Source organism: Citrus sinensis, chromosome 1 (genome assembly GCF_022201045.2).
Source record: "Citrus sinensis cultivar Valencia sweet orange chromosome 1, DVS_A1.0, whole genome shotgun sequence".
NCBI classification, from domain to species: domain Eukaryota; kingdom Viridiplantae; phylum Streptophyta; class Magnoliopsida; order Sapindales; family Rutaceae; genus Citrus; species Citrus sinensis.
The window spans coordinates 17,144,876-17,156,702 of record NC_068556.1 but is presented as its reverse complement, the minus strand read 5'-3'; the positions used below and the strand labels follow the sequence as shown (position 1 = coordinate 17,156,702).

The window sequence follows — 11,827 nt, the reverse complement described above, 5'->3', positions numbered from 1 at the left end:
TGTGGCAATCTACTAGAGGTCGTTGCGCCTAAAAAATTTGAAGAAATCAATCAACCCCCCAACACAGAAGGCCATGAATTACCACTAGGGATGGCAATTGTACCCGTAAACTCACAAATCCCCCCAAATTCACCCGCCAAAACCCGCCTGTTGCGGGTAATTTTACCTGTTGCGGGCGAGTTTAGTATTATAAATTAAAACCTGCACATGGATGCGGGTGGGTTTGGTATTAACCTTATATCCGGTGGATACCCGTATGGATATCCACCAAACCCGCAATATTTTTTTCAAATATTTTTAATTTAATTTAAATCTAAAAATGTATAAAGAAAATAATGTCATTAATTAAATTACCAAATAGCCAAAGGCTCAAAGTTGTGTATGTGTGTATGTGGCCTATATTCTATTCTAAAGTCATAATCTAAAGAAAACTAAAGGCATTTTCCTTCGAATTAGTATTTGAAAATATTAATCTTAATTATTATTATAGGCATTGTGTTGGATGGGTGCTTATGGTGGTGAATGAAATAAATATCTTCTCTTGGAGCTTGTTTTAAATGATAATATGAAATGTAATTATTATTTTTAGATACTAGTTTGTGTTTTTTAAATAGATTTGTGTAATTTATACTTAAATTTGAGAATTTGTGTTGAATTGATGTGGAAATTTTAATTTTTCATTTACATTATTTAAATATAAAATTGAGTATGTTATATGAAATTTGAGGTTATTATTATAAATTTATATATTAAACATTTGTGATTTTAAATACGAAAATCCGCAAAAAATTCGCCGAATACCATTGCGGGTTTGGTAATTGTTAAAACCCGCTGCGGGTGAATTTTTGTAAAAAAATTAAAACCCGCTACGGATTGCGGGTGGATTTAGTAATTTAAATTTTGTACGGGTTTGGGTTTGGTAATGGCAAACCCGCTGCGGGCGGTGCCTATTGCCATCCCTAATTACCACTAGCCAACAAGGCCAGTAAATATTTGAAACACAAAAATAAGGTTTGATGAATAATAATAGCAATAATGATAATAATAACCTCGTAAATGAAGCATTTTTCTTTAAATTTCGAGTTATTTTTCTTAAAAATAACTTTTGAGTTAAATTCATGAAAATTGCGAGGAAAATCGCGGCTTCCCTTTTATTCTGTTTTATTTGTCTTTGGTTTCATGTTGTATTGTGGTGTGATTCTTCTTTGCAGCAGTAGCAAAGCTTTCATGGTTTCACATCCCCCAAGTCCCATGAAGCAGTGCTCTACAATCTGTGTCTACCCCGTGAAAGTTGTGAAGTTCCTTAATGGCCCAACCACATTCTTGCAATTTAAATGTAAGCAAGAGAGGTTAGTCCAGACTCCGGACATGTAACTGTGAGGCTGATTGCATAAAAAGTTCAAAAGTTTTATGTGAAGTGTTTAGGCACAGAAATTTACAAGGCCTTGGAAGTTTTTTCAGTCAACCCAAAAGCGAAGATGCCAGAGTCCTTGCCTCGACAATGGCCTTGTGCCCTAGTCCTGTATCTTAAAGAGAACTAGAACCTCTGCTCCGTCATCACTACAGGCTGTGCTTCAACACTCTTTCTTGCTAGATATGGACCCCTTCTAACAGCTTCATCAAGCTGCATACACAAGGGGGCAAAAAAAAAAAAAAAAAAAAGAAACATCAATCAAGATGAAGAGCCATTGAAAAATTGGACCAGAAAAGAGTCATATAAGAGCCAATGGGAGAGGTTGCGGGTAGATCGAGCTTTGTCAGCAGATGCAGCATGCAACTGGAAATGCAAATCACATTTCTTGCATAACCAGTGTCTGCCTATATCACCAGCTATGACATGATTGCCCTCCCAAACAAGGAGATACAAGTAGAAGAAACTAGGAAAGAAAACAGCACAATATGTCAAAGATAGATCTAACCTTTTCGCCTATGCCAGCAAAAGCGGGGTCACTGACAAGTTCACTCGAGACAAAAGCCTTACAAATTGCCTTGCAACAATTGTATCTAGCTTCCATACCTAAAATTTTCCATTAAATACTTGAGAGAGAGACTTGATTTCAAACCTCAAAAGAAAGGAGCAAATGCTCAAACATTCACTTCCATGAAAATTCAAAATTGTAATGATCGCAGCAACTAGAAAGACAATACTCTGTAATCACGCAATATGCTGATTACTACAATTAGGAGGTGAATAGGGAATTGAAAATAGACCTATTTTTGTTGTTTCAGTACTTGCATCAGTCACTGTGTTTATTATCTCTTGTTTTGAGCAAAGCTCCATCAGGCACCATGGCCGAGCCACCAACCCAGTTATCATTCTGTATCCCTGAAAATACACACACAATAATGCCACATCAAATTTCTCTGATTAAAGGTCTTCAACAGCTGTGAGCATAAAATTTAAAAAATAAAAAATAAAATACAACAAAAATTGGATATAACAATTTCAAACGAATCACAAGCTCCTCCAATTTTATATGCCAAGCATGTTCTATTCTGCCCTTTTTCAGGCACAAAAACTTATCAAGTGTTCACGTACTTTTTAGTTTCATAATAGTAAGAGGTAAGCTACAAGTTCCAACTCACAGTGAAAGAATACAACGGTAGTCCTGGTCAACAAGGAAGGCTTCAACTTATGAGAGGAAAAACACTATAGTGCCTGACCTAATTAGTCAAAAAGTTAAAAGGTTTTGGGCTTGCATGACTATCTTATAATAAACAACCAACTGAACCACAGTAAAGTAATCTTACAAGTAAACATCAATTCCCAAAGAATCAAAAAGCAACTGCTCACTAGACTGGTGATGATGGCTTAGTGGCGTCTATTGTCCAGACCTTGCCTTGGTCAGAAGCACTTATCAAATATATTTATATGATGGTGAATTACATAAGAACTGGGTGGGCCTTATCTCCATTTGATACGTGTAAATTCAAATGAGTAAAAACAGAAAATAATTTACAGGGACGCAAACAAAAACTAAACACATACAAATAAAGAAGCTTGAGAACATTTCAGAGGTAATTTAATTCGATTCAAGTCTTTTAGTTTTACTCCTCCTTGGTGTGTAAATAGAACATCCATGGAAGTCCATGAAATTTTTATGAAAATCTACAGCATGTTTTTGCTTACTTAAATCTTTTCCTAATTACTCAATTTTTAAGCACCATAATAAATAAGTACCCATATCCATTATCCTTTATCAAAAGGAACCTCCTGATGCAAGAGTTGGATTACACTGTAGTACATGGGAGTATATTAGAGAGCACCCATATAGAGATAACTAAGCAGAGACAAAAACAAATAACCATATTTAAAACAAAAGAAAGATGATTATAACAATAACTGAAAATAAATAAACTTTAAAAAGGCTTTTATGGGTCCACCTGGACTCTTTATTTTGGACAATTATACACCATCAGGCAAAATTTTAATTTGTAAATAATGGATTTAAAATTCTCACCGCCAATCGGATTTCTGCGGCCTGTTGAAGAACTGATAGAAAGAGACCCTGCCAATTATACCGCAAAAGCTTAGTGAAACTTTCTTAGAATGCATAGAAGTAACAATAAACTCATATGAACAAATGTATACAAGCAAAAGAACTTGGACTTATTAATTGAGATGATTCATAAAAGTTATTGTAAAATTAACGCAAATGATATAGTTACAATGACTCACAGCAGATACATAACTTAATTCAACACCATATATTCATTCAATTTGAATTATTACTACAAACAGTGCCCTTCCAATTAAAGAACAATCTGATTTACCAAATTAGTGCAACTAGAGAAAGAGCCATTGAACTTACTGATGGTGTTAGTTTCGAACTCCTGGACGCCACTTCATAAATCAAATGTCGAAGACTTTCTTCGGCATCGGCATTCAAAATTATTTTGTCTTCAGATCGAGTTTTTCCTGCGATGTTTGCTAGACCATGCAAAGCAGCCTGTTTACCATTACAAATTGTCATACAAATATTAAAGAAAGAAGGCACAGCACCAAGAAGTTTGCTGAGATAATGTAGATAAGATTACTTTAAGCACAATTCTGACAGCCAGTTAAGTCCTAATGCTGAAAATTTGAAACAACAAATTTCCTTTATGCAAAAGGTCAATTAAAGAAAAGCAGAGCAGCAGCCCACAAAAATAAACTCACTACAAAGGCAGTTTTATTCAATATGAAAAATGATCAGCTACTGAAACTTCCCAGTTCTGTTGAATATAAAAGAAAAGAATATCATTAGCTTACGATATCGAATTCCTACATTTCAGGGATTCAACTTGTTATCACTTCCATTAGGAGATTAAGGTTAGACAGAAAAGAGAGATCCAGGGGAAGTAAAGCACACATGATTTTCCTTCCCCCCCCAAACACCAAAAAGGACAATAAAAGTGACAGAACATGTGCACTTACCAACTGTTTACCATGTCCTTGCCTATCAAAGGCAGCATCAATAACATGTCTTGCAGCTGGTGGCAAACACAAGAGTAGCAGTGTAGCTCCTTGAATTGCTAAAAGGAACACAAATCAGTAGAAGTAAATCTAGAGTTCACAAAGATGGCATGAATAGGTTGGTTAAGCTAGCTACTTAGAAGTGAACAATGAAGCAACAAGCTTCAAGTCCCCAAAATTAACAAATTTCAGATTCTCAATCTGAAACATGCAGTGACATACATACATGAGCCTATTTGACCCAATGCTTCAAGTGCAGATTCACATTCATCAGAATCTTGACTTTGCAAAAACCCCAATCTTCCATCAATTGCTGAGATCACAGTTTTAGCACCTGAATTGACGAGAAACATAAGCACATTACAAACCCAACTACTGATCTTGGAAGATAAACAGTTGCATCCACAAGGGAGGGCGTCTCAAAACAGAGCTTTTTCTAATTTGGAAAAGGATGTACATATATGATAGCAGGAAGAAATTCTACCAGGTAAGCAGCAGTATAGTCAAACCATATAACAACTTATTGAAAATCCATTTTCGCTAATGCAGCCATTTGGTCAAATGAATTCATAGGGCCCTAGTGCAAGTCAATAACCACAGAAAGAATAATGGTAGTTACTGAGGTACCATACAAGCCATTAACCAGAAACATAGAAGCAGGAGGAAGGTGCTTAAGTAGTGCACTCCTTCATGAGAGGTACAAACTGTAGGCAATTTACGTTAAGCATGTAACACAGCATCATTCCACAAATCATACATAAGGGAACTATAATCAATTAATCACATGCTGCAGAAAGGCTAATACACGTTGACACATTTCTACACTTCTGGAAAATTTGGACTACAGGTAATCATATACACATTGCTGCTTATTCAAACATAAAATCAAACTCCAAAAGCAAAGCATTAGTCTTACTAGATTCATCAATGAACATGTGACTATCATCCTTGGATAGAAGCCTTCCACTTATCATTATTGCTCTTGATCTTAAAATTGTTTCCGTTGCCGAGTTGCTACATGAAAAGAAAGGACTACGATAACTAACAAATCACGTAAGGACTTACAAAACTAAACTGAAACATTATCAATAAAGTACCCAATGAGAGAACAAAGCAACTGAAGCAGAGTGGTCCTAGACAAGAATTCTGCACTATGCTGAATCTCTGCCAACTTCATCCATTGAAACCAGTATTAAGATAACCACAGAAGACAGAATAACGAAGAGAAAGCTTTATATAATATCATATTCAGATAAGAGTCGTCATCTCCAGCCCATAGCCAGTTTCACTTATTAATCTTGTATTAAAGATAAAAGACGTAACAGATTTGATCGGTGCAAGTAGAAAGAGCAAGAGATTTAATAAATGTAGTTGATTAATAGCCAACCTCATACAAGAGCTCCAAAATGCTCAAAGTTTCAAGGGTATCATTTTTTTTGCTGACCCCTTCCTCCAATAAAGTAAGCAGATTTGCTTTGAATATTACTGATGCCACCGATCTTGAAACAGAAAATAGCTTCACGATCAGAGATAAAACACGCACTCGTCCCTGAATTACCTTTTTGGGTTAGAAGGGATTTACAAAGAGCTTGTAACAATCTAAATTGCTGGATGTAATGAACAACTTCAACTAGCTCAGCTCAATGATTTAGAAAAGATGTTGACAGAGTCATTTATGTCCAACAGAACAGCGCACAACTATCTTAACTGTAATTACATGTTGAATTCAGAGAGAAATAAATAGAGCCGATAATTCCAATAGTACAGAGAAATCAACAGAACTGAAATATTTCCATGGCTTAGGAAAACTCATCTCAAACAAATCATATTGCGGTTAATAAAACAGAAGGCATCAACTCTCATACCAATGATGAACACTGTGCCACCAAATTTCCAAGGTCCGTAGCTGCTTTGTTATCGGCTGGAAAGATGATATCCTCCAAAAAGTTGCATTAAAGTATCAGCAAACTGAATTAAAGCAATCAGTTTAAAAAGAATAGAAGTAAGCCTAGCAAAGCAGAATAACAATGGTTAAGTTCTTACAATGCCGTTTGGAAAGCCAGCTAACTTCTTTATTGCATCCATTGATGCAGTTGCAACTTCTTCATTTCTACAAAGGACAAAGAAACACATTTCAGAATTTACACAAAAGTCAATATTCAGGAAAAGATGATGGTAATACATATATCAACAAAGAAAAACAGTATAGGTCATGTGCGTAAACCTATTTTTGGTCAAACACTTAAATGTCATATTATGCAACATATGATTGCAAGTTCTCAGTCCAAAAAGAGTCGTAGTCAATAATTCTACTGCCAGACTATGCAGTTCACCACTTTCCTTTCTATCTAACCTGATATGATATGGGATTACAATGGAAAATCGAAATGAAGAAGAAAGAGATAAAGTCAAAAAGAAAAAGAAAAAGAAAATTGTCATTACAATTGATTGAAGAAAGGCCTGCTTCAAGTATGCAAATATACTTTCTTACCCATTAATTAGGCAATCTAGCAAAAGTGGATATATCTCATAATCAATAAGTAGTTGAAGAGCACAGGAAGCCTCTAGATCAGAATCCTCCAAAAGGCAAGTAACCTGTATGCATTTGGCATGGTGCTAAATTAGTTGTATTGTACACCGAATAGCAAGCAATCATTAGTAACACCAAATCTAATTCCATATCATAAGTTTGACTTGCATAACATAGATAGGCAACAGCACAAACAAGAACTTTGAATAAACCAACACAAGTACATGTATATAGATAGAGAGAGGATAGATAGTCAGTGGCAATTGCTAATGCAAGCCAATTGTTTTAAGGCATGCATAAAGTTACAGCCAACTCATAACCAAGAACAGGCATTCAATCCACCATGTCAATCTATCAGGACTATCATTTTGATTTCAAAGAGAACAATGTTCATGTTGTGCATCTGTGTGCGCATATGCATTGTGTGTAAGAAATGCTACTTTACACAAAGTTTGACGTAATAGAAAATCTAGAACAAACAAAGTGTCAAAAAGCAAAGAAGACAGCCTACACAGTAAGAAGACACACAGGACGTTACAGCCAACTCATAACCAAGAACAGGCATTCAATCCACCATGTCAATCTATCAGGACTATCGTTTTGATTTCAAAGAGAACAATGTTCATGTTGTGCATCTGTGTGCGCATATGCATTGTGTGTAAGAAATGCTACTTTACACAAAGTTTGACGTAATAGAAAATCTAGAACAAACAAAGTGTCAAAAAGCAAAGAAGACAGCCTACACAGTAACAATGTTCATGTTGTGCATCTGTGTGCGCATATGCATTGTGTGTAAGAAATGCTACTTTACACAAAGTTTGACGTAACAGAAAATCTAGAACAAACAAAGTGTCAAAAAGCAAAGAAGACAGCCTACACAGTAAGAAGACACACAGGACGTTTAAAATGTTAAAAATGTTTCAGAAAATTAGATAAACTTGAACTCCTACTGAAAAAGATAAAAAGACATAAGGCAAGATTCAATTCAAACACTTAAAGCAAAATCGATAGTTACATATGCACTCACAGTCTTGCAAGCCAAACGTTTGACTGAATGAGAATCTGCCGTCAGACCAACTTGTACAAAAGGCTACAGAAAATAAAAGGAAATAAAGCATAAGGAAAATAGTTTAAAAACCTAGATCCAATTAATTAATAACTTCTTCAACCCTGCCCAGTCCCTCCAAAAGTACATGTAATAAGCATAAGGAAAATTTCACAAGCACAAAGGTATACACACCATGTAATGTGGGATGAGAGAGGCACCATATTTTGTTTTAAATATCCGTTCTAGACAAACAACCAGAGTATCTTCCAAACCAGGCACATCCGGTTTTGTTTGTAAAGTGCTGCAAACGGTGAAAAGAAACGACATCAAAACCAAAATTAACTACAATACAAATAGAGACTCATTACACTTGGGGGAATAACCTCCTTCCAAACAATAGCTAAACATACATATACGATTAAAAAAAAAAAAGCACTAATACAACCTCACACTAAAATTTTAAAATTGAAGTAAACTTGTGTAAATACTGCGAATCAATGTTAAATTTATAATTTAGTACCAACACAAGCCAAGTCAAGCCAAACTGAATACATTTCTCTCAACCTCCAGCCTAGCTTCGTTGAGCTCAAAGGCAGAAATCACTCAATTCATAATATAAACACGAAAATATTTGTTACTTATCTAACATGTAAACTAGAAAAGATTGTAAAAGTAAAAATTATTATCCATTTATAAAGCCAGTAAGTAAAATAACATTGCAAAACTATTCATAAGTAAGCCATAAAAAAGTAAATTAATAAATTGAAGTTACTTGAGAATAACAGAGAGGGGGAACCGGTCGAGGAAATTCTTCGCTGCGGCGTCGTTTTGAACACCTGAAATGTTAGGTGATTAAAACGGACGATCTTGCTTAGATTATCTTAAAAAACAAATAAAGCAAAAGTGAAAGTGTGGAGAGTGGAGAGTGGTTACCAGGATGATAAGCGAAATCAGAAGCTGAGTCGAGTAACTGATTCGAATCGTCCATGGAGAGTTCGTCGTCCATGGCTGTGAGTCTGTGAGTGTGTGTGTGTGAGAGAGAGTTGAGTGTTGTTTTTTTGGCTTGCAGAGAAAGCTGAAGTCTCGAGGCCAAATGTGTTAACATGTATTGAGGGTGACGGACAGACGGACATAGAGTTTAAAAACGGCACGTGGACATTGCTTTGAGTGCGTGTCACACGACCAACTCATGATGGAGCGACTGCGAGTCGAATCCATAGTTTCGGTTGCGGGCCGGCAAAATATCCGATCCACTTTCAACCTTCAAATAGTCATCCCATTTTGGGTGTCAAGAAAACCCGTCTGGACAGGATCCAACCCGAATCCAGCCAATACAAAAAAGGGGACCCGGGCATTGAATTTTAAAACCCAATCATTTTCAGGCACAGGTCCGGGCACAACACCAAAAACTCAAAATTCGGACGCTGCATGGTTTCTTAATAAGTAAAAAAAAAAAATTAAATACTATACCCCAAAAATCAAAACTCAATTGAATCATAATCCCTAAATTTCTTTCGACTTATAAGCAAAACACAAGTAGCAGCGCTGTCATCGGTTGTCGCGCCTCCAATTCTCTAACACTTTAAGCCAACAGCAACCACCACCCACCGTTGGCATCATCTCTTCTCAATTGTTGACTCGCTGGCCTTGGCACGTGGTTCGCTCCATCTCTAATGCCTCTATCACAACCTATAGCCACGTTCGCCCAGTCAACTCTGCCACCATCATAGACATTGTCTCCATTACCACTTTCTCAACGATCATCACAACATGCATGCTACCTGTTGATGAAAGATTAGTGTGTTCAATTGTAGATAGGGATGACAATTTTTCCCGTAGGATCACATCTCATTTGAGACGGCATTGAGATATATTTTTGTCCCATAAAATAATTTAGGAACGAGAGTGGTACCTTTTTTTTAATCTCACTTGCATATACGGGATGGGAGTGAGATTGGTAAATTCTGTCTCATCTCATCTCATTGCCGATTAAGAATGAAATTTTTTTCAATTGGGATGAGATCTCGCAAGATTCCATCTCTTTTGGGACGGGATCGGGACATATATTTGTCTTAAAAAAATATATAGGGACGAGAGTGAGACATTTTTCTATCCTACTTATATATACGGGACAGGACTGAGATTGGTAAATCGCATCCCATCCTGTCCCATTGCCAACCCTAATTGTAGATATTTAGGTGAGAGAAATGAAAGAATAACAGTGAAGGATTTTGCAACAAGTTTCTTTTGTGTGTGGAAAATCCTTTTGATGTACATATATTAATCTTTGTAAATTATGATTGCATGATTTTTTTTTCTCTCAGCTAGCTGTTATCACGCGTGTTGAGAAGCTCGACTCAAAAACCTGTGTGTGAGAGGTGTCGGGCTTGACCCAGCCAGCACTTGGAAAAATCTGGGCTTAAACCTGAGTCTGGGCAGCTATTTTAGCCATCCGGGCTGGTCCCGGGCAGCACCAAACCCGGACCGGACCCGGGGTGTTGCCATGCTGCCATTTTCCTTGTCATGATAATATGCCCTTTTTAGTAATTTCTTCGCACTTTATTTCTAAGGTTATAAGCTTCAACAGCCCAGTTCTAAAAGAGATTTGCAACTTACCACACGAACTAATGACACCCAATGGACTAACATTATGCACTCATAAGTCGTAAGTTGCATGTGATGAAAGGGCAATTTTCAAAAACCTCCCCTGAGGTTTGATATAATTTCACTTAGATGGCGAGTTTGATTGTATTCTCACTTACCTCCCCTGTCGTTAGTATACATACGGTTTGACCGTTAGTTGACTTATAAAATTACTAAAATATCCAAACCACTTAAAACCAAGCCTAGGATTTGGCGCCAACAACTTCATACGGATTCTTTTACCAATGACTGTGTTTATGGACAAAAATAGGGTGCTATACATTTACCTCATCTTCTCTCCAAATTGAACTTAGGTTTGCTCTCCCCATTTTGGCCGAATTTTTCAAAAAGTTGCAGCTCTTGGTACTATGACTCTCCTCCATCTATATATTCTACACACACTACACAATACTTGCTTCCCCCATCCTCCATTAATCGATTAATTTATATGTTTTTTATTTTATCTTTTAATTTTACAGGAAAGGAACAAACATTTTCTCAAGCCCAGCTGGTCTTTTAATTAATTACTACTGTAAGTACTCAATATTTAGGCTAAAAATTTGGATTCAACCCATCTCCTTCTTCCTTTTATATAAATCATTTTTCTTTTTCTTTTTTAACCATATTTATTTATATCGAAATGAAATGAAATGATATTGATGGCTAGATGAGTGTAAGATTGACTATAGATGAGTATTAGGATTGATTGTTGTGTAAATATAAAAAACGGTTTAATTAAATTGGTAGGTAAAAAATGGCACATGAGGTGTTCAACAAAATGCCTATTACAGTTTGTTTGTCTCATTTTAAGTAAATTAAGTAAAATGGCACATTGATGGGAAGACAAGAAATAAAAACTGTTTGCGGACGTTGATATGGTGTGTGTTCCTACATGGTTCAATATAGTTCTGATAATAATAATTTCAAAATTTTATGATGTCTTCACATTGGATACGAATTCTTATGGCCATCTACAGGTTTTAATTCCAATTAACTTGGAAGACAACCATTGGGTTGTAGCTCGGGTAGACTTCCGGCGCAAGCAGATCTCTATCTATGACTCAATGAAGGAGTTTCGCGAGAACAAAACGTATGGTTAGCTTTTGAAGCCACTTCAAGTTATATTTCTCCAATGGCTCGAAGATGTTGG

At 36.2% G+C, this 11,827-nt stretch overlaps 1 protein-coding gene across 2 annotated transcripts; it reads right to left on the bottom strand.

Moving 5' to 3' along the window:
* Positions 1 to 1,371: 1,371 nt before the first annotated feature.
* Positions 1,372 to 9,145, bottom strand: LOC102617116 (uncharacterized). 2 transcript variants are annotated; one of them, XM_006464744.4, is made up of 17 exons: positions 8,968 to 9,145; positions 8,807 to 8,870; positions 8,227 to 8,335; positions 8,002 to 8,076; positions 6,948 to 7,051; positions 6,500 to 6,566; positions 6,322 to 6,393; positions 5,844 to 6,005; positions 5,554 to 5,627; positions 5,373 to 5,470; positions 4,683 to 4,790; positions 4,418 to 4,515; positions 3,813 to 3,950; positions 3,462 to 3,509; positions 2,212 to 2,326; positions 1,920 to 2,017; positions 1,372 to 1,624 (listed from the first exon to the last, which is right to left on the bottom strand). In XM_006464744.4, the coding sequence occupies exons 1-17, from the start codon at positions 9,137 to 9,139 to the stop codon at positions 1,538 to 1,540; spliced, it is 1,689 nt and encodes a 562-aa protein (XP_006464807.1). In that variant the 5' UTR covers positions 9,140 to 9,145; the 3' UTR covers positions 1,372 to 1,537. The 2 variants fall into 2 exon arrangements, with proteins under 2 accessions (XP_006464807.1, XP_006464808.1); XM_006464745.4 differs by having other exon boundaries at positions 8,014 to 8,076.
* Between the last annotated feature and the right edge of the window lie 2,682 nt (positions 9,146 to 11,827).